At 46.6% G+C, this 22,887-nt stretch overlaps 1 protein-coding gene across 1 annotated transcript in view; it reads left to right on the top strand.

Annotated features, from left to right (window-relative positions):
• The window catches only part of PHIP (pleckstrin homology domain interacting protein), an 863,049-nt gene that overhangs the window by 434,815 nt on the left and 405,347 nt on the right, over window positions 1–22,887 (top strand). Inside the window, exons 20-22 of the mRNA XM_030199061.1 lie at window positions 3,678–3,815; window positions 6,674–6,771; window positions 17,136–17,376. Of these exons, the coding sequence (XP_030054921.1) occupies window positions 3,678–3,815; window positions 6,674–6,771; window positions 17,136–17,376 (477 nt within the window). The remainder of the gene's footprint in view (window positions 1–3,677; window positions 3,816–6,673; window positions 6,772–17,135; window positions 17,377–22,887) is intronic.

Genomic DNA, 22,887 nt, shown 5'->3' with positions numbered 1-22,887 from the left:
TTTCAAAGTTTTACCGCGGGTGCAAAAAGAGGTTATTTTCCCGCTCCACAGGAGCAGTAATAACCCCTGCACCCGCGTACAACAGACGCCTACTCATGGGTATAGTTTGGGGGGGGGGGGGGCGAGGGGGAGCATTGTCCCCCCAAACGCAGGGCTGACGCAACGCTGCAGGCAGCTCTTCCTGCCATCAGCTCCTGGACAGGCTTCCTCTTCGTTCCTTCCTGCCCTCAGCTCCCGGACAGGCTTCCTCTTCGTTCCTTCCTGCCCTCAGCTCCCGGACAGGCTTCCTCTTCGTTCCCCCCCCCCCCCCCCCCCCCCCCCCCGGCACGTTTAAACCTTTTATTTTTCTCACAGCGACGGCAGTGAAGCACACAACACAGCGGGCTCGCCTCCAACCTTTCCCTTCCATCACTCAGTGTCCCGCCTTCTTTTGATGATGTATTTCCTTTTTCCGCGAGGGCGGGACACTGTGAGGGAAGGGAAAGGCTGGAGGCGAGCCCGCTGTGTTGTGTGCTTCACTGCCGTCGCTGTGAGAAAAATAAAAGGTTTAAACGCGTGGGGGAGGGGGGCAGGAAGGAACGGAGGCGAGGGAGGGCAGGGAGAATCGCTGGACATGGATGGGAGGGGAGGGGGAGAGATCGCTGGACATAGGAGGAGAGAAGAGATCGCTGGACATGGAGAGGAGGGGAAGGCAGGGGGAGAGAAGAGATCGCTGGACATGGAGAGGAGGGGAGGGCAGGGGGAGAGATGAGAATTGCTAGACATGGATGGATGGAAGGGCAGGGGAGATGAGAATTGCTAGACATGGATAGAGGGAAGGGCAGGGGAGAGAGGACAATTGCTGGACATGGAAAGATGAATGGAGGGGGCAGGGGAGAGAGCAAATTTGCTGGATATGGGTGGATGGAGGAGAGGGCAGGGAGAATGGAGAGTTGCTGGACATGGATGGATGGAGGGGGTGAGGGCAGGGGAGAGAGGAGAATTGCTGGACCTCGATGGATGGAGGGGGCAGGGGAGAGAGGAAAATTGCTGGATATGGATGGATGGAGGAGAAGGGCAGGGGAGAGTGGAGAGTTGCTGGACATGGATGGATGGGAGGGGAGGGCAGGGAAGAGAGGAGAATTGCTGGACATGGATGGATGAATGGAGGGGGCAGGGGAGAGAGCAAATTTACTGGATATGGGTGGATGGAGGAGGGGGCAGGGGAGAATGGAGAGTTGCGTGACATGGATGGATGGAGGGAAGAGAAGTCAGGAAGGAGATGCACACGGATGGAGGGGAGGGAAGAGAGGAGAAATATTGGACACGGATGGAGGGAAGGAATGCAACACCAGACTTTGTGGAGGGAGAGAGGGAGGGAAAGTGACACCGGACCTTGGAGGGAAGGAAGAAGGGAGGGAGGGAGAGTGACAGTAACAGGTATATTGGTGCTGTAATGTAATGTATTTCAGTAGCACATTTAAATGAAATAACTACTTCTGAAGGTTATAGATATGGGAGGGGATGGAATGAATCTTAGTAGGGACAAGCAGATATAGGTTAGATTACAGTGGTGTGCCTCAACAATGTTTGCACCTTGTAAGTGTGCCACGAGATGAAAAAGGTTGAAAATCAGTGGGCTATAAAGTCAGCAGGAGGTAGAAATATTTCATATTCTTCGAGGGCAATCAGGCTGTATTATACTCACAATTGGGTCGGCGATCCGCGCTGGCCTTGGAACCGGTATTTCACAATTTTAAAAGTTAGCTAGAACCTTCTGAGTGCGCCGAGTGTATTCCCACTCGCCGCGCGGCCGCGCTCCTCAGTTCTTTTTCTTCAACGCTAGGAGCAACAGTGAGTTTCTGTGGCTCCTCTTTGTGCCCGGGAAAGAGCCTTGAGTGTTTTTTTTGAATTTTTAACAATTTTTTTTCCTTATTTGTTTCATTTTGTTAAAAAAAAAAAAAAAAAGCGATTTTTCCCTTTATTTTTCTTATTTTATTCCCCTGTAAAGTTTCCTTTCTTTTCCATTGCGGCCGTTTGTAGGCTGCTCAGCTGGGTCCTTCTCTCCTTTTGTGCCCTTTTTTCTTGATACAATCGAGACTTTTGATTTAGCTAGTGCTGTCTTCCCTTCCATATCATCGAAGACTCCCAGTGGCTTCAAATGCTGTACTCGGTGCAACCGGACCATCTCAGGCACCGATACCTATTTGTGGTGTATTCAGTGCCTTGGGCCCGGCCATAGCCCAGCTCGTTGTGCTCTTTGTCTTTGTACGAAGAAAAGGACTCAACTGTCTCGAGAAGCCCAGAGAGAAAAACTTTTTGGGGCTCGGTCTAGTCCTTTGATATCGGAACTGAGGTTGGCGGCATCGACATCGAGGGATGCATCGACATCAGGAGTGGAGGTACGCAGGGCTGCTGAGATGGTACGACACGCTGGGAGCAGTGAGGCATCGAGTGGGGGTCTTCACCTGCCTCGAGGCCTCCTGCTGTGCAAGCCTCCCCCTCCCCCCGGACTCTCCATCGTTGGACCCAACCCCGAGGTGACATGGGGATTCAACGTCATCATCGGCACCAAGGAACCTCGGTGAGGTGCATTGAGCGAAGGCTAAGAAGCACCAACACTGTTCCCCCTCGAGCCATGGCACCAGGGGATTTGGCACCTGAGAAGCGTCAGCGCTGGGAGGATCACTCCCCCCTCTATACAAGAGGTGCCAATGCGTCCGCCTTTCAGCAGCTTGGTTCCTGCTCTTGAACCCCAGCCGACGCTGCCACCGACTGCTCCACCGGCCCCACAGCCTCTTCTGATTGCGGCTCTCTATGAGCTTATTCGGGTCTTGCTTCCAGAGCTTCTGGAGAGACTGCTGTGTACATCTGCATCAGTGTTGGGGGTACTTGCGCCTACCGCGTTGACTTCTGCTGCTGTCTCTGCCCCCCCCCCCCAACTGTGGTGAGGTCCCCGAGCTTGGTGCTGCTTGCAGTTCCGGTATCGGCTGCCACCCAGCTTGACTCCTCATCGATGTCGGTGGAGGAAGCTTCGCCGTAGTCCATGCGAGAGTTGGCCCCTTGGCATCACCATTGAGACCATGGGTCTTCGGCGTTGAGGCAGGTACGATCTCGGAGGTCCTGTGTGAAAAACATTGCCATTGAGGTCTAGAAAACTATTATAGCGTATGGTGGTTTGATCATTTTTGATTAGTTTTGTGTGTTATATGGTACATGTATGAATGACCTCCACTACTGAATTTATTTTAGCTGGACTGATGTATTTGACATATTTGAATGTCATGATGTATATGTGTGCATATATTCCTCCTTTTATAGAATGGTGCTTTGCACAGTTTTTACTCTTTGGGTACCCTTTAGGTGTACATTTTGTACCTGTCTTTTTGTCAGTTACCAGGTTTGTGTTGTTATATGAATTTCTTGTGCCCATGTCTATACTAAAGAAAATTGTGCAGCATGAAATGATAATGGAGTAATATTGAAAGGTTAGATGCAGAAATGTAGATGAGGTCCTTGTGGATAATAGAAATTTGTTCTTCTTTTTTGAATGGCATGTAAAATCTATTAACTAATTTTGCAACTAAATTCTAGAAGCTGATATTTTGATAGCATTCTTGTATTTCAGATGAACCAAAATGTCCTTCAGAAACTCAGAAAGAAACTGTTTTCTTTCATTTTTTTATGTACTATTACAGAATCATTCTCAAGACCTTTTATTGGATGGTGGAGATACAAAAAGACAACAGGCTAACCTGCACAACTACCGCACCCGATCTGCATTAGAAGAAATGGCAGAACCTGCTGAAGAGTTAGAAAATATCAGTTCTTCTGATGTAAGATACTGTACAATATATTTTTTGATATTTTAAAATTAGTTTTATACAATCTTAATTCCACAGTTAAATGGCACTTAACCAGCTGTTCAGCGATATTCAGCAAGAGATCGTTGGTTATCTCCTGCTGAATTTTGCCAGTTAGTGCTTAGTGGATTGCCGGTTATATTGAGTGATATAACCAGCTATACACTAATATTTAGCGCATCACGGGCTAAGTTTGGCGGCCAAAATATTAGGCCTATCGTTGGCCAGTTTCCAATTAGTCCATTGTTCAGTGGTCTTAATTTGATCCAAATTCTTTCTGGTCCCCTGCATTTGCGCTTCATTTGCAAAAGATCTTCATTAAACCAAGGATATACCTTCTTTTTAGATCTAGATTTGGTTTTTACTGGTGCTAGCTCATCTAGAACTACTCTGCATGTATCATCCCATTGTTGAATGAAATGTGTATATGGAGTGGAAGTGAGCAAATTACTGAATTTTTCATTAAACTAGAAGTTTATAAGGTCAATTGGAGGAGTGGAGGAGTAGCCTAGTGGTTATTGCAGTGGACTTTGATCCTGGAGAACTGAGTTCAATTCCCACTGCAGCTCCTTGTGACTCTGGGCAAGTCACTTAACCCTCCATTGCCCCTGGTACAAAATAAGTACCTGAATATATGTAAACCGTTTTGAATGTAGTTGCAAAAACCTCAGAAAGGCGGTATATCAAGTCCCATTCCCCTTTCTCTTTCCCTCTAGTTTTAAAGGTATATGAATTACTCACTGTTTTAGTGCAGTTGATGATTTCCTTCCAATTAAGTTTAAATGTGAGACTACTGTGGTCCGACCAAGGAATTGGAGACCATAGTGGTTCAGAAATAAGAAAGTTGTTTGGTTCTCTAAATTTGGTTGCTAGAATATCTAATTGATGTGGGAGGGTGATCCATTGAAGAGTGAGAATTGCCTCATATTGAGAAAATCAAGGAAATGTTAGCATTTTGATCACTAATGTTTTCAAGATGTAAATTATATCGCCAGCCATTAAAATAATATCAATGTTAACACAAGCATTGGCGGTGAATTCATTTAGCCTACCTGTGCTAAGGTTCCAACTTCCTGGAGGGCGATATAGTAATAATAAGCAAATAGGTTTACATAGGGAATTGTCTTTTATAGAGCAAGTAACTATTTCCAATTGCCGGAGTTTGTAATTCTGAAATTAATTTTACCTCAAAAAATGATTTGTAAATAATTGCTAAGCTGCTCCCTCTTTTCTTGTCTCTTGAGCGATGAATAGTATATCCAGATGGACAAATATATAGAAATTATTGGATTGGCTTTTGCTTATAACTAGGTTTCTGCAATTAACACTATACCAAATTGAGCATCATTTATCCAGTCTTTGATTATTTCAGTTTTGTTTACAACTGAGTGAGCATTAACATAGCCTATAGTTAAAGGTAAATAAGAGTGCTTGTCATGATTTGATGGTGGTGTTTTAGTTAATTGATGTTTATTATGAGTGATCTTTGAACCTTTTTTTATTGTGATTGGTAGGAAGTGTTGTGTTTACACCATTATGGGCCAGACGATTGAATTCTAAGGTGGATAGATTATTTTGGAATCTATTAGGTGTCCAGTGTAGATGTTGTCTTGGAGTATATATCACTGGAATATTATAAAAGACTTCAGAAGCATTAGTAAAGTGAGTTGTATACCTTGACAATATAAGTAGATGTGGCAAAATCGTGAAAAACAAAAAATGATACACACTGCGGCATTTTGAACTATCTGTAAAGCCTTCAGAAGGCCTTAATTTAGTTCCACCAATAAATTATTGCAGTAATCAAAGCATGGCATAACCATGCTTTGAAATATAAAAGGGGGCCCAATTTGGTTCTTCCTTTGGAAGAAGAGGTGTTTCCTTGTTGGAGAGTGGCGGAGCCCCACAGTTTGAAGGCAGATTCCGGACCTAAGGCAGTGGTGTCGTAACCCATCAGTCATGCTGCTATCATCTTTAGTGACCAATGTCAGTAGATAAGAGGGAACCTGGTGTGTGATGTGCGCCCCCTTTGGAGCCCAGGAAGAACCAAGAATTTTTCATTGTGTACAGCTATTGCCTCTATTAGCCCAGGTAGTTTGTTGATGAGGAAATGGAATGCAGAATCTAGAACTGCTGTGATTGGTACACTTGTATTAACAGATCCTATGGACACACGTGTATGTGGCAGGGTTCCGCTCCTAAGACTTACACAGCAGGTTTTGTATCTGGGGCCTCTCTGAATGTTGGAAAAAGGCCTACTCCACCCTCACCTAATACCTCCTTGAGTCCACTCAGGGAGTGGAGGAGTAGCCTAATGGTTAGTGCAGCGGGCTTTGATCCTGGCAACCTGGGTTCAATTCTCACTGCAGCTCCTTGTGACCTTGGGCAAGTCACTTAACCCTCCATTGCCCCAAGTACAAAAAAAACAAAAACAAACTTAGATTGTGAGTCCCCCCATTACAGAGAAAGAACCTATATATAATGTGTACAGCGCTGCGTATGTCTAGTAGTGCTATAGAAATGATTAGTAGTAGTATTTTTTCTCCTGTTGATTCCCTTCCCGTCCATGCCCCTGTTTTGTCAAAAGCTGGAGGTGTTATGATATCTAGCTAGGGAATAATATTATTTCTACAGTTCAAATGGGCGACACCGGTGTCCTCTGGTATAGGAAGCATATAGCCTTGCATAATCTTCCAAGATTTGTGTCTCAGTTGACGCATACTTCCTTGCATGTTATTAGTTTTATAGTAGTTATTCAGAGCTTAATGAATAAGAGAATGAATTCCACTCTATTTTTCAATATAATACATTGCCTAACATTTGTTTGTTAGGATGGTGAAGGTGAAGCAGAAGGTGAAGCAGTGGGTGCCAGTGGTGGAACATCTGAAGATGAAGAAAAAGCCTGGAACAGTGATGGCAGCAGCTCAAGGTGGGAGAATTTCTACTTATAAGTAATATGCTAAAATAAAGTGCATTGTAATTTGAGGCATCTCCCCATCAAGGGCTCTATTTTATCCTGAAAATGTGTGTGGTTTCTTCACACTATTGCGTCACACACAGAAGATGGAGGTTAAGGGCTCAAACAGGGAGGAGGAATGGCCTAATGGCTAGAGCACTGGTCTTGACATCCAGAAATGCCTGGTTCAAATCCCACTGCTGTTCCTTGTGATCTTGGACAAGTCAGTTATCCCTTCATTGCCTCAGGTACAAATTTAGATTGTGAGCCTTTCAGGGACAGGGAAATACCCAGTGTACCTGAATTTAACTCACTTTGAGCTACTATTGAAAAAGGTGTGAGCAAAATATAAATAAATAATAAAGTCTTAGGGCCATGAACCATGCATACACACATTTTCTTTGATTTCCTTCATGTTGCGGCCCTGGTGTCGACATCCACCCAGGCCGGTACCCCTTTGACGTCGGTAGAGGATGCTTCACCGAAGTCAACACTGTTCTTGAGGGCATGGGTCCTCGATGTCAAGGCGGGCTCGGTCTCGGACATCCCTGAGGGAAGTGCTGTCCGATATTGAAGAGGAGCGCTCATGGGAATCAGAAGAGGATCCGAGGTACTTTTCCTCCAACGACTCCTATGGGGATCGTCTCTGAGCCTTCTCCACCTGAGAGGAGACTGTCTCCACCCGAAAGCCTCTCATTCACCTCTTTTGTACAGGAAATGGCTGTGGCCATTCCATTCCTTGTAGAAATGGAGAATGAGCACAGGGCCACGATGCTCGAGGTCCTGGACCACACCTCCCCTCCTAAAGCGGCATTGATGGCTCCTCTCCGCGAGGTACTCAAGGCAGTCCTCATTCGGAACTGGGCATCCCCTTTGTCTGTCCCTCTGGTCCTCAAGAAAACTGATACCCAGTATCGGATCCACGCTGCACCTGGGTTGATGAGGTCTCAGTTACCCACGATTCCATGGTGGTGGATGCCGCTCTCAAAAAAAGCCAGGAGTAGTAGGGACTATGCCTCGGCTCCCAAAGGCATGGAAGCTAGAACCCTGGACTCTTTTGGGAGAAGTATCAGACCGCTATGCTCATTGCCTGTATCCAGTCATACCAACTCTTCACAAGCGTGTACATGTGGAACTTGGTGAGGCAGCTGTCAGACTTGTTCAGTGTGCTCCCACTGGAGCAGGCTGAGCCTTTCCATATCATCATGCTGATCAATCCATAGACTGGTGGGTTGTGTCCATCTACCAGCAGGTGGAGATAGGGAGCAATCCTTTTGCCTCCCTGTATGTGGTCATGTGCTGCCGGAAACTCCTCAGTATGTTCTCTATTTCAGCAGGTGGTGGTCACACACAGCAGCAGCTCTGGCTAGGTCTCCAAGCCTAATTCTTAGGTTTTGTTGAGTACCTGGGGTTGAGGGCTCTTCTTGAGCAAGTGCAAACCTGGTGGTGCCAGGTCCCTCCTTTTCTCCCCCCTCCCGCTGGCTCTGTAAAAAAAAAAAAAAATTTTGAACATCCTTTAAGGGCGTTTATTTCAATGTTTATATCAGTGTTTATTGCAGCTGCTCACTGGGACACCAGTTCGTTACAGCTCGGAGCGAGAAGCAAGTAATTTTTACCTTTTGTAGCGGGCAGGGGGTTCCTCGATCGGTCTCCACGTGGCTTATGGCGTCGGAGGGCGAGGGCGCGAAGAATTGCTCCCCGGACCGCGTGTGCGCGTCTAGCGGGGATGCAGGGGTTTCAAGGCCTGAATCGCCTTTTTTGGGCGTCAGTTTGGAGTCCGGTCAGTGTCCCGGTTCTTCCTCCGGTGCGGCGGTTTTTCCCGCCATAAACGCCCATCCCCCGTTGCTGGCCCCCCCCCCCCCCCTATTTTGGCCGGCCACTCTGCTCGGGCGGCTTCTTCTTGGGCCGCCCTCGAGGTGGGAGACGTTAATGCTATGGTCGCCCTTGATTCGGGCGACGGCAAGAAAGCGGCAAAAGTTAAGCGCCGTTTTTCCTGCGCGGCTCCTTCTCGGAGTTTCACGCCAGACGCCATTTTGGATGCGCAGCATGTTTCTCCCCCGCTCTTGCGAGCGCCGGTTGAGGGTGCGTCTAGGGCCGTGGCCCAGGCTGCAGAAGTGCACAGTCTGGGGGGTTTCTCCCCTGAGTTCATTTTGCTGCTGCATCAGACTTTTCTTATGCAAAACGCTGCCCCTGCTCCCCTGTCCGATAAAGGGGTTGAGGCCTCCGGAAGCAAATGCCTTCGGGTGGATTTCCAGGCCCTAGAGGACTCTGTCTCCTCTGATGTAGATGAGGGCAGCGTATCTGAGTTCTCCCAATGGTCCTTTGGGGATTCCTTGGAGGAGACAGATTCCTGCTCGGATGGAGCGGATGACCCCTCTGCAGCGCGGATCTTTCGCTCAGAGGATTTGCCCAACCTGTTAGTGCAGGCCATGAGCATTTTGAAGATTTCCTCTCCGGAGGACGTCTCTCCCTCAGCCTCTACTGGCTCTGCCATTATGCTGGGGACGAAGCGCCCGCCTAGGACCTTCCACATGCATGAAGCCATGCACACCTTGATTTCATGGGATGTCCCAGAAGCGAGCCTTAAAGTGGCTAGGGCTATGTCCCGCCTCTATCCTCTGCCTGAAGGTGAACGGGAGGCTTTTCTTTGGCCTACCGTGGATTCGTTAATCACTGCGGTGACTAAGAAAATGGCGTTGCCGGTGGAAGGTGGCACGGCCCTAAAGGACACCCAAGGTGGCGGTTTAACTGAGGAGCTCCATCGGGGCTGAAGTGAAATTAGCGCAACAAACCTATCCCCCAAGGCGTGGGACGAATTAAAAGTGAACAAGAAGGTTCCTCTGGGCTATGCCACCCAAGAAAACATTGGAGCGATTCCGATTTACTTCGGACCGGAGCGAGAAAACGAGCGAAGCGAAAGTGGGATCGGAGCTGCGTGGCCTCAAGATGGCAACCGCCCGAGCTTCCCAAGAACAAATGATAAGGAGCAAGGAGCCCCCAGCAGCAGCCAGTATGCTGCACTCCGATGTAGCAGGATTGCTGCAGGACTTGAAATCCGATTTCGCTGGAATAAGGTCAGATGTACAAGCGGCACTCAAGGACATTCGAGCGGAAGTCCATGAACTGGGATCCAGGGTGAGTGAAATGGAGGAAGGAATGTTGTCCCTGCAGTCGGAAATGGATGCGGTGAGACGGAGAGCGACTGAGGAGCAGGGGGGACTGAACCACCTTCGAGACCAAGTTGAGGACCTAGAAAATAGGTCCCGAAGAAATAATTTACATTTTAGAGGCATCCCGGAGCTGGACCTTTTTTCAAATTGTGAAGTTGTTATAAAGGAGTTTTGCCAATATATTCTGGCCAGTGGTTCGGATACCCCCCCACCTGAGATCTGTTTACAAAGAGCACACCGTGCAATGGGACCACGCAGGGAGTAACAACCGCGGGATGTGGTGGTGTGCTTCCGGGACTTCCAAATAAAAGAACAGATTTTGAGGCAAGCCAGGTTGCGTAAGGAATTAATTTGGAAAAATTATAAAATTGAGGTTTTTCAAGACTTGGCCCGTACCACGCTGCTGAAGTGAGGATCTTTCAGAGAGGTCACTGGATTTATGCGCTCCAAGGGAATTAAGTATAGGTGGCTGTTCCCATTTGCCATCTGGCTTACAGTGGATGGAAAATCCCGCAAGGCGGTTACGCCTGAGGAAACATGGTCAGCTCTACGGGCGATGGGATGTCAAGGAGTTCCGGAGCAGCGCCAGGAGCCGCGGACCCACATGTCTCCCAGAAGGGACTCAACTTGGCAAGTGGTGATTGGAAGAGGTTCCAAAAAAGATAAACAGGCTTCTTGAGAACGAAACTAACTGCAAATATCACAGAAGTCTGGGTGATATGACTTTTCTGCATAAGTTCCTGCAGAGCACTTGGTTATATATTGTTAGAAGGATTTTATTGCGAGCTGCTTTGTGAGCGCAAGTGACTTAGCAGTTTAAAGATTAGACTCCTCACAAGGGAGGTTCTGCAATCCTGATTGAAGTTATTCGCTGGTGGTGACGATAACTACTGGAGGAGTAAGTTTGTAAGGTTTGAGTGGAGGCTGGTAAGGAAGCGAGTTGCTGTGTGAGTGAAATGTAACTACTCAGCTTCAAGTTAACGTACTTCCCAAGGGATGGCATGCAGAACTGTTCAAAAATATTTGCTGGTGGTGGATATAACTATTGGCGGAGTAAGTTTACAGAGACCGAGTGTGGAATAGAAAGGAAGAGAATGGTCGTTCTGCTGGATAACAACTGCTAGCCTGTCCAAACATGGAGGAGGCAGTTGGAAGGAGCAAGAGACCTGAGTTGCTAGAAATGAGCAGGACATAATGTAATATGTGGTTGGACTAAGGGAGTTTTGGTGGGAGGTGGGGGGGGGGTGGTTTAATGGGTTTAGGAGGGTAATAGAGGGTGTGGGTGGAGGGGTTTATCGATAAGGGCATATTTGACCACAGCCTTGGGTAATATACGTCTGGTTTCCTACTATGACTGACTTGTTGGTTCAGGGACCAGCAAGGGGTGAAGGGGAAGGGAGGGAGGGTGGAGAGAGGGGCGGGGGGACAGGTAAACGGGAGGGGGGGGGGGGGGGAGAAGACTAGAGTAGGAGAAGGGGGAAGGGGAAGATTAGGGGAAAGATTGGAGATCGGGTCCTGGAATGTGAATGGTCTTAACCACCAGGGGAAACAAAGCCGAGTTTTCAAGGAATTGAATAGTTTGAATTGGGATGTGACAATGCTGCAGGAGACACATCTGAGACCAAGGGACATACACTTGCTGAAGCGCAAACCTTTTAAAGATATATGGGTACATCAGAGCAGGGAGCCACGAAGGGCAGGGGGACTGGCCATATTAGTGCGGCATACCTGTGGGTTGGAAGTAAAGGAAGAATTCCGTGATTCGAGTGGTTGCTGTTTGGGAATCGGGGGGCTCCTACAAGGAAAGGCAGTCACTATTATCAACATCTATGCACCTAATGAGGGTCAGAAGCAATTTTTCGATACACTGAAGGAGGATATCTCTGGTTTCCTGAAGGGTCAAGTGATAATAGGCAGAGATTTTAATATTGCCCCTGATGCGGTTTTGGACCACTCAGCAGGTAGGGGGAGATCTGGGGGATCCGGTCGTAAGGCATTGCTGAAATTTCTGAAAGAATGTGAAGTGGTGGATTGTTGGAGACTACTGCATGGGGTACAAAGAAATTGTACACATTATTCAAATGCTGCACAGTCTTATGAGAGATTAGATAGCATCTGGGCACATCGTATTAGTTGGCCTCAGATAGAAGCAGCCAAGATGTCAGATCTCTGACCATGCCCCTATTTGGATTAGGATCAAGGGCCTGGGGAGTAGACAGAAGGGGGGCAGGTGGAAGCTAAATGAAACGTTACTGGGGGATGAAACGGTGCGAGAGGATATTAGGTGGGAAATACAAGAATTCTACCAGCATAATGACAATGGAGAAGTGAATGATGGGTTTTTATGGGATGCTATGAAAGCAGTGGTGCGAGGGACTCTTGTTAAATGGGGGGCCCGGAAAAAAAGGGAAAGAGGGCAAAATTCTCTAGAGTTGCGTACCCGTTTGGTGCAACGAGAGAAACAACATAAGAGACAACCCACAAAACAGATTGGGGAGGAGCTTAAAGCTGTAAGGGGGGCGTTGACACAACTGCTAATGATAGAGATTGAGTTTTTACAAACTAAACTGAAACAGCGGGTATTTGAATTTGGTAATAAATCAAGTGCTTTTTTAGCACGTAGGTTGAGAGCGAGATGAATTAAAGCTCTTATTCAAAAACTAAAAGATGGGAAAGGTTGGTGGTATTACAGGGATACAGAGATATCAAGCAGCTTTAGGAACTTTTATAAAGAGTTGTATAAGAAGGGGGAGGGTAGGCAATGAGAGGAGATCGGGCAATTTTTAGACCAATTACAGCTACATTGCCTCACTGAGGGAGAGCAGGGACGGCTGGGAGAACCAATTAGCTGGGGGGAAATATATGGGGTGATTAAGAATCTCCAGAATGGGAAGGCCCCAGGCTTAGACGGCTTTACAGCGCGATTTTATAAGTGTTATGCAGAGGAACTTGTTCCTCAACTGATAAGGTTAGGAAATGGAGTGCTAGAGGGAAAGGGGTTTGCGAATTCAATGATGGAGGCAGGAATTTCACTATTGCTTAAGCCAGGGAAGGATCCTACGGTATGTGGTTCTTACAGACCCATTTCCCTTTTAAATGTGGATGTCAAGATCCTGGCCAAAGTGTTGGCCAATAGGTTGGGGAGGGTGTTACCAAAATTGATAGGGGAGGAATAGTCGGGGTTCATCCCGGGTAGACAATTGGGTGATAATATACGCCGCACTTTACATCTACAGTGGGAAGCAGGACAGGGTCTCCCGGGGACCTTATTGTTAGCAGTGGACGCTGAAAAAGCGTTTGACAGGGTGGATTGGGGGTTCTTGAAAGAGGTTATGCAGCGTATGGGGGTAGGGGATAATTTTTGTAGGTGGATAGCAGCTTTATATGAAGCTCCGAAGGCTTGTATACAAGTCAACGGCCATTATACGTCCTTTTTTACAATAGAACGCGGGACCCGGCAGGGTTGCCCCTTGTCACCATTACTATTTGCCATCTATGTTGAGCCACTCGCAGAGATGATACGAAGGCATCCTGAATTCAGAGGAATCATAGTTGGAGGGAGGGAACACCGACTGGCGCTATATGCGGATGATTTGCTGCTTTACGTGACAGACCCAGGGAAAACATTGGAGGTAGTGGTGGAGGTGCTGGGGAAATTTGAACAATATGCTGGGCTACAGATCAATATGGACAAAAGTGAAATATTGGGAATCTCAGTCCCTCGGGGGGAAGAAAATGGGTTGAAACGGAAGTTTGCTTTTAAATGGGCTAAGAATTATATCAGATATCTGGGGGTTCTTCTACCAAGGGATTTGACAAGCATATATGGCCTTAACTACGGGAAAATTGTGGAACGCATTAAAAGTGAACTAGTACGGTGGAAAGGGCTCTGGTTGTCATGGTGGGGTAGGATGGCAGTAATAAGGATGAATATATTACCCAGATTGCTGTTTTTGTTTCAGAGCCTGCCGGTGGCGTTACACAGGAGAGAGCTGCAACAGTTACAGCGCTTAATATTGCAATTTGTTTGGGATGGTAAACACCCCCGGTTAGCAGGGAGGGTGTTATGGGGGGAGGCAGAAAGAGGGGGGAAGAGCAGTTCCGCGGCTGGAATGGTATTATTTGGCAGCTCAGGTTAAGATGATTCTGGAATGGGAGAATAAAAGATTAAAGCTCGTAGGACAGGTGGAACAGTCATACTTCCCACAGAGAAGCTTAAAGTCGATGTTATGGACCACAGAGGGTAGGGGGGACTTGGTGGCAGGAGTGGAAAATCCGTTCCTTAGACACCTTCTGGGTGTATGGGAAGAGTTCCGGAGCAAATGGGGACAGGGAGCCGGGATATCCACTAGGGCAGGAATTCGGTGGGAACCGAAGTTTGGAGCGGGGAAGAATAATCGCACGTTTGTGAGATGGGATCAAGTAGGCATCTCATGTTTTAGGGATCTGTTGCAGGGAGGTCGGTTGAAAAGTTTTGAGGAATTGAAAACACATTATGGGATCCCTGAGGGGGATCAAGTTTCGTATATACAAGTTAGGTTATTTTTGGGAGCAATGGGCTGGAAGGAGGGTAACATACAAGGACAGGAGAGTTTGGAGAATTTATGGGGCATACTACAGAAGATGCCTAAGTCTATATCGGTGATTTACAAATTTATGAGAGGATATGATCCCACCCCCTTTAGTTTCAAAGTGACGTGGGAAAAGGATTTAAATTACCAATTTACGGATCAGGAATGGGAAAAGATATGCAGGGAGGTGCAAAAGGCGTCCATATGTGCTTTAGTACAGGAGAACGCCTATAAGGTACTCTCACGGTGGTATTATACCCCGGAGAGAATTAGACATATGTATCCCAATGCTTCTGACAGGTGCTGGAGATGTGGTAAGGACAAGGGTTCATTTCTACATATATGGTGGTCATGTACAAGATTGAGGCCATTCTGGATAGGGGTAATGAAAGAGATGGTTAAAATGTTTGGGGCTTCCTTGGTATGTAACCCACAGGTATGTTTGCTGGGGCTCCATAATGATAGTGACACATGGGAACGGAACAAAATGCAAAGATGGGGCCTAGCGGCAGCAAAATGCCTCATAGCGCGAAAATGGAAAGATACTAAGCCTCCTTCCATGGGTGAGTGGAAGGGAAAATTAGAACAACTTATAGCTATGGAACGCTTAACTGCATATCGGAGAGATGGGGAGCTGCGGCATAAGAGGGGGTGGACTCGGCTAAGTGATTGGGTAAGGACAATTCAGATAGGATAGGGTGGGGATGAGGGAGGGGGGATGGGATGGGTAGGGGAGGGTAGGAAGGGGAAGTGGTATATATATAAATTCAAGAGGGTTTACAGGGGCAGGCTGTTGAGGGGGGCGTAGTCTCTTACGGCTCTGTATTAGAAATGTGAGCTTTCAGCTTAAAGAGACCAGCTCTGAACTAACGGGGAGACTGAGATGTCGTTCCATCCTTCTTGGTTATAATAGTTGTAAATTTAACTTTTCGAATTGTTGTTGACATTTATAATGCATAACTTGGATGACATTCCAGTCATTATGGTTATACCGGTAATAGTTATTCATTTTTCTTTGCGAACTGTTGTTGAAATTTATACTGCTCTGTTGAATTGCTTTGCTTCTTGAATAAAAACATTTAAAGTGAAAAAAAAATAATGCTTCTTGCTTAGTCCTCTTTTAATCAGAATATAACATATTAGTTTGGTGTTTGCAGTCAAAGCACTTTCCAGGCTCAAACAGTTCATATAACTTTCCTTCTTTTAACACCAAAATAATTCCTCTTCTAATCAGAACACAACCAAAGGAAGACACAGTAGTTCTGTGTTTTGCAGTCAGAGCACTTTCCAGGTTCAAACAGTTTATACAGCTTTCCTTCCTTAATCTTACAGCACAAAGAAACAGTTTCTTTTCACCTTCCCTGTCCTGGGGTTTAAAACCGTGCCGCATTCCTGTCTCTTTCCTGAGGCCAGCACCTGTCCCCTCTTTAACAGAGACCTTCCCCAATGCCTCAGCCTTTCTCCTCCAGCCTTCCACCACCGTCTCAAAGGAGCTGCCACCCACCCACCTACAGTATCTTTTCCTGTTTGAGCCAGAGCAGCAATTTCTATCCTCTCCTCCTCCAGTCCCTCAGCTATCTCCATTTTATCCTCATCACCGGCTTCCTCCTCCCCCACTCTCCCCAGCTGCTCCTCATTACCTTCCTCAGAACCCATCTCCCAATCCTCTATTCCCTCTCCTAGCTTCTGCATAGTTTGGTGGGGAAGAGGGGGGGGGGATTCTGGGAATGGTAGTTCCTACCCTTCTTCTTTATTCCCATTGGCCTTTCTGTCCCAAGGAGCCTAGCTTTCGGAATACTGGGGCCTTGGCATCGAAACCTTCCCTGTCGGGGTTCCCCTGCTCTTTGCGACCCCTGTTCCCGTGACCTCCTTGATCCCGTACCATCTGCCGCCTCACACAGGTAATTGCAAAATTTGTTTAAGGTAATTCCTGAGCAAATTCTCTGGTGACAAAAGCTGGGTTTTTTGGAAAATTCAACAATGTAAGATTCTTTATCCTTGGAGAAATCTCCAAATATTCTACGTGCCTATAAAGGAGCAAATTATCCTTAACTCTTGCAGGTCCTAAAGATTGCATTGAAGAAAGCTGAGAAGTAAAACCATCATGTGTTTCTTCAATCTTTTTAAGTCTACCATCAATCTCTCCCATTTTCTCAACCTTTCCATGTGAAAAGTTAATCTATTCAGTCATGCTCTTTAGCAATAAATGATTATTAGAAAGTAAGGTCCAAATATCTTTTAAAATAGTCTCAGCAGGAGTTGTGGGTGGTTCCCTTCTTCAAATGCCAAGTCAGCTCCCATGTTTATTAATTTATTGGTTTAGAACCCTTTAATGTGTATCAGCAGAGCAGTTTTCATACTAATCAAGGAAGAGAAAGAAACTACAATGTGTTAGATAGAAGCAAAGTACAAAAGAAAAAGATAGGAGCTATATCCAAAAATTGAATGAATGCCTAATACCAGTCTAAAGGAGAAGAATGGGGCTTTGGGGATTTTATAGTCACAAGTTTCGTTCAGCCAAATTAATTGCGTAATGTATTTGCTTTAAAATTTTATGTATATTTAATACAAAGTATTTCTTTTGCCCTTTGTTTAGTGACTATTCTAGTGATTACTCAGACTGGACAGCTGATGCAGGAATAAATCTGCAACCACCAAAGAAAACACCAAAACATAAACACAAAATTAAGAAAGCAGAAAGCAGTTCCGATGATGGAGAAGAAGCTGAAAAGCAGAAGCTGAAGCATATTAAAAAAGAAAGGAAAAAAGGAAATGAAGATAGAAATGGCCCAACAGCGTCACCAAAGAAAAGGAAAGCCAAAGAGAGAAAGCAAAAGGTAAGGCTGTTAGGTAAGGTGTTGTGTACAGAGTTTCTCTATGGATAAGCAGAAAAAATAATCTCATTTGTTGGTAACTTCATGCTGAGAATGGAAGTGCTGCAGCAATGAGTAAAAGTTCTATTGCTAGATCAGTCCAGACCAGTAGATTATATCACCTTACTAGCATATGGAGGAAGAGACTCTAAACTTTCTAGTGATATCATTAATATAAGGAATGGTGCAGCCTAGAATAACTTGGTATTTTGCTGCCTCCAGCAGATAGTGCAGGAGGGCGAAAGTTGGGCCTAGCTTCTTGGGCCTCAGTCTATTGCCTGTGGTCCTGAAGTATTCTGTGGCCACAGCTCCTGAGGATCGGTGCATGGATCTTTCGTGAGTTGAGCTTGCAGGTGTTGGGCCTCTGCCAATAGAGTAAGTGTTGTCCCTTTTATTTTTAATCATCCGCTTCCATTTTTCTCTCCCCCCCCCCCCCCCCCCCCTCACCGAGTCACTCTCTATCAAGTCCTCTCTGCCCCAGAGCTTAGCCTGCTCAGGATGGCAGTGACTCCTAGGGGCCTCTGCCAGTGGGATGAGTGGTGGTTAGTTTTTTGGCCACCTCCCCCCCCCTTCCCTTTCTCTCCCCAGGTCTCACTCAGCCAAGGGAAATAAAAGGATTTCTACCTTAGCTAGGTGTGTGATTTTTTTTTTTTTTTAATTGTTCAGTGCAGATCACAGGGCCAGCCTTGTAGGGGTGGGATAGCATGCTAGAGCTGAAGCAAGGGGGTCCAGGCAAGTCCGAGGATGGTGGGAGTAAAAGCAGGGTGCCAATTCAGGTTACAATGCTGGCAGGAAAGATGTGTGGGGATTGCGAGAGCCAGAATTCTGGCAGCATGGCCAGCTCCTACTACCTACAGTGAGCAGGAAGTTAAGAGACTATGGTTACCCAGTCACTGGAGCAGTGCTTTGGAACCACAGTAGAGGAGCAAACGTTGATGGGAATGACAACCATTTTGCTTCCATGCCTTGCTTGGGTGTTGGGAGCTCAGATGGAGTTTTGTTCTGGTTTGTTCAGGCCCTCTAGTAGGGCATTTGGGTGACTTTGGCAGGTTTCTAGGGATCCTGGAATGGAACCTGAGGTGAGGCAAGGGGCAGGTCCCTTGGAAGTGTCCACAAGGGTCGCAACTGGTGCTTTTCAGGACACTAAGGCATCCCAGGCTCCTCTGCAGATGACAGGGGTGCTATCTTGGCTGTCTTCCTTGGAGGATGTCTGAAAGGCTTTGAAGCAAGGAGAGCTCCCCCTGGGTAGGTCTTTACTGGAACCTGAAGATTCAACCCCAGAAGAAGATGAGGGTGACACCCTTATATTGAGACATCTGGTGACAGCTGCCCTCCCAGACTGACCAGGTGGTCGAGGTGCCCTGAATTTTGGAAGCAGCAGCAGCTCAGAAGGAGGTGTTATATGGGGATCCAGTCCTGGAGGGCATCTGACTGCTATCCAAAGCCTTTCCCCTCCCCAGGGCCCTCTCGCAGATGGTTCTAGTGAGGTAGAAAGCCCTTGATATGGTCCCTTGGGATACTAAGGTATTGGGCTTTTTGTTTCTCCTTCTGTGGTTGGATGAGCAGGCTATCAATATGTTAAGTAAAGAAATAAAATAAATAAGTGGGAGGATCTGTGTAGACTCCTTGGGTTCATGCTTTGATATAGCAGTGACCAAAAAGATCTCCATCCTAGTTCAGTGTAGAGTGAATCTGAAGGAGGTTCCACCATAGGTTGAAAAAACTCCTCAAGCAGAGGTTTTTGGTTCCTCCACATTGGATGTTTAGGTAGCGATATTCGGGAGTATGTGGCAACAGCTGTTCTACATTAGATTCATCAGTTGCTGGTTTTGCCAGAGGTGGTAAGGCTGTAATCAGGAACATTGTTCTTAACAAATGTCCTTTCTGACCTGGTTAGAGTCTGTGCTCTCACAGTAATCTTGGTGGTGAGGGCCCATAGGTGGCTTTGTCTGTGGAACTGGTTGACTGATGCTGTCTCCAAATTATATCTCAGCAAGTTTCCCTTTTGGGGGGGGGGTGGTTGGTGAGGTATTTGGGGAGAACTTGGAGAAACTGGCTATGGATGTGAGTGAAGCCAAACCCCAGTGTATTCTAGTGGACAGGGTTCAATCAGCTAGAGTGTCTGGACCAGGTCTTGCTCCAGGGACTAGAGATGTGTCTGTTCCATCCAGGTGAGTACCGACAAATTTCTGAAAGGTCATCCCTTTATGAGGTGGGAAGAGGACCAGGGACAGCAGCCTCTTTTTCCTCCACTGCCAAGGCTTACCAGTGAAGAGAACATAAGAATAGCCATACTGGGTCAGACCAGTGGTCCATCTAGCCCAGCACCTGTTTCCAAGAGTGGCCAATCCAGGTCACAAGTACCTGGCAGAAACCCAGCAAAATTCCATTACCTGTAAAGGTGGTCCATCTCGGATATGCCCTGAATTGGCGTCAGAAACCTTGAAATTGTCCACCGAGAGCGCAGGTACTTACAGAGGAAACTCTCAGCCCTTCTGAAGGCATATGGAGTTCAGCCTGTTCCACTAGGGGAAGAAGGGTGGGGATTCTATTCCAGGTACTTCCTTGTGTAAAAGAAGACATGGGGGATGTGTCCCATTCTAGACCTAAGGGCCCTGAACAAATTCTCGGTCAAGGAAAAGTTTCCCTGGGCACTTTACTCTCTATGATTTAGGAAAATGATTGGCTATGTTCTCTGGACTTAAAGGATTCTTATACACACATCCCAATACTTCCAGCTTACTGGAAATATCTACGATTTTGGTTGGGTACTCGTCACTTCCAGAACCACGTGTTGCCCTTTGGCCTTGTGTCATCAGGCCTCCTGTCAGCTCCCAGGGTATTTACCAAATGTCTAGCGGTAGTCGTGTCACTACACAGATTGGGAGTCCATGTGTTCCCTTATCTTGACGATTGGCTGGTAAAGAGCACATCAGAGAATGGTGCTCTGGAGTCCATGTGGAGGAATATTCGGGTGCTCGAGGTACTATGTTTCATTTTTGAGCTATCCCATCTCCACCCGGTCCAGCAATTAGAATTCAGTAGAGCCCTGCTCGATCTGCAGAAGGTTCGAGGCTTCCTCCTGGGGCCAAGAGCAGACTCTCTAATCTCACTGTCTTCTCCGGTTTGCACCTCTCAGCAGGTTAGCCTTCCAACGTTCCATAGGTTTCTATGGAACTTTGGAAGGCTAAGTGCTTTGAAAATATGCCTCATGGCGTCCACAGTTTATGTGATGCCTATAACACGTCTTCACATGAGAACTGCCAAATGGACCCTAGCTTCTTAGTGATTTAAAGCCACGGGGTGTCTGGAAGATGTCATCTGAGTATCCCCCGAGCTTGCTCGCTTCCTGAAGTGGTGAATCATTCGATCCAGTATGACCTTAGGACTTCCTTTCCAAATTCCTCAACCACAAAAAGTGCTGACAACGGATACTGATCTGCTTGTTTGGCAGCTCATGTAGATGGGCCTTTACACCCAAGGTCTTGGTCCGCTCAGGAAACAAATCACCAGATCAATCTCCTGGAGCTTCGGGCTATTTGGAACGTTCTAAAGACTTTCAAAGATTGGCTGTCTCACCAAATTGTACTAATTCAAACAGACAGTCAGGTTTCAATGTGTTACACCAACAAGCAGGGGGGCACCAGATCACACCTTCTTTGTTATGAGGCCATTCGCATGTGGCATTGGATTCTCCAACATGGTATGCACCTTTGCGCCACTTACCTGGTGGGCAAAAATAACAACCTGGTCGACAGACTGAGCAGGGTCATGCAACGGCATGAGTGGTCTGTCAACATGGGCGTGGTCCAGGAGATCTTACGAGCGTTGGGCACTCCTTCAGTTGATCTCTTTGCCACTCACATCAATCACAGAATCCCTTGGTTCTGTTCCAGGCTCACAACAGACTAGCGTTGGAGGGTGGCCAATGTAACTCTGCTTTTTAAAAAAATGTTCCAGAGGAGTTCCGGGAAATTATAGACTGGTGAGTCTGACGTCGGTGCTGGGCAAAATGGTAGAGACTATTATAAAGAACAGAATTACAGAGCATATTCAAAAGCATGGATTAATGAGACAAAGTCAATGTGGATTTAGTGAAGGGAAATCTTACCTCACCAATCTACTGCATTTCTTTGAAGGGGTGGATAAATGTGAGCCGGTTGATATTGTGTATCTGGATTTTCAGAAGGTGTTTGACAAAGTACCTCATGAAAGACTCCAGAGGAAATTGGAGAGTCATGGGATAGGAGGTAGTGTTCTATTGTGGATTAAAAACTAGTTAAAAGATAGAAAACAGAGAGTAGGGTTAAATGGTCAGTATTCTCAATAGAGAATGGTAGTTAGTGGGGTTCCCCAGGGGTCTGTGCTGGGACCGCTGCTTTTTAACATATTTATAAATGACCTAGAGATGGGAGTTTCTAGTGAGGTAATTAAATTTGCTGATGACACAAAGTTATTCAAAGTCGTTAAATCGCGGGAGGAGTGTGAAAAATTACAAAATGACCTTGGGAGATTGGGCGTCTAAATGGCAGATGACATTTAATGTGAGCAAGTGCAAAGTGATGCATATGGGAAAGAGGAACCCAAATTATAGCTACGTCATGCAAGGTTCCACGTTAAGAGTCACCAACTAAGAAAGGGCTCTAGGTGTTGTCGTTGATGATATGTTCAAACCTTCTGCTCAGTGTGCTGCTGCGGCTAAGAAAGCAAATAGAATGTTAGGTATTATTAGGAAAGGAATGGAAAACAAAAATTAGGATGTTATAATGCCTTTGTATCAGTCCATGGTGCGACCGCACCTCGAATATTGTGTTCAATTCTGGTCGCCGTATCTCAAAAAGATATAGTGAAATTAGAAAAGGTTTAGAGAAGGGCGACGAAAATGGTAAAGGGGATGGGACGACTTCCCTATGAGGAAAGACTAAAGCAGCTAGGACTCTTCAGCTTGGAGAAAAGGCAGCTGAGGGGAGATATGTTCCGCACACTTGTCCACTGGCTTGTCCTTTCCCACTTGGACTACTGCAGCGGAATTTACGCGGGCTGCCAGGCCTCTCTGTTGAAAAAGTTCCAAATAGTTCAGAACACTGCTGCGAGACTCATCCTGAGAGAGCAACGCTTTGCACTTGCCGAACCCTTACGGTTCAAATTACACTGGCTGCCTGTTCAGGAGCGCATTGCCTTTAAACTCTGCTCCTTGACCCATAAAATTATCTATGGGTTTGCCCTGGAGTGTATGCACCCCTTGATCGACCTCCCGCCCAGGAATGCCAACCCAGCTGCTCGTTCCTTCCTCCACCTTCACTTCCCAAACTGTAAGGGTGTCAAGTACAAGAGGATCTTCGCCTCATCTTTCCGCTATTGGAGTCCTAAGCACTGGAATTCTCTCCCGCAACACCTTAAAACTCAAGCGGATTACGCCCTCTTCAAGAAGTTGTTGAAGACCTACTTCTTTGCCAAGACCTACTCCTCACTTTA

The sequence above is a fragment of the Microcaecilia unicolor genome, chromosome 3 (genome assembly GCF_901765095.1).
Source record: "Microcaecilia unicolor chromosome 3, aMicUni1.1, whole genome shotgun sequence".
In the NCBI taxonomy this organism is placed as follows: Eukaryota; Metazoa; Chordata; class Amphibia; order Gymnophiona; family Siphonopidae; genus Microcaecilia; species Microcaecilia unicolor.
Note: the sequence above shows the minus strand (reverse complement) of the source record. Positions and strands in the feature narration are given on the sequence as shown.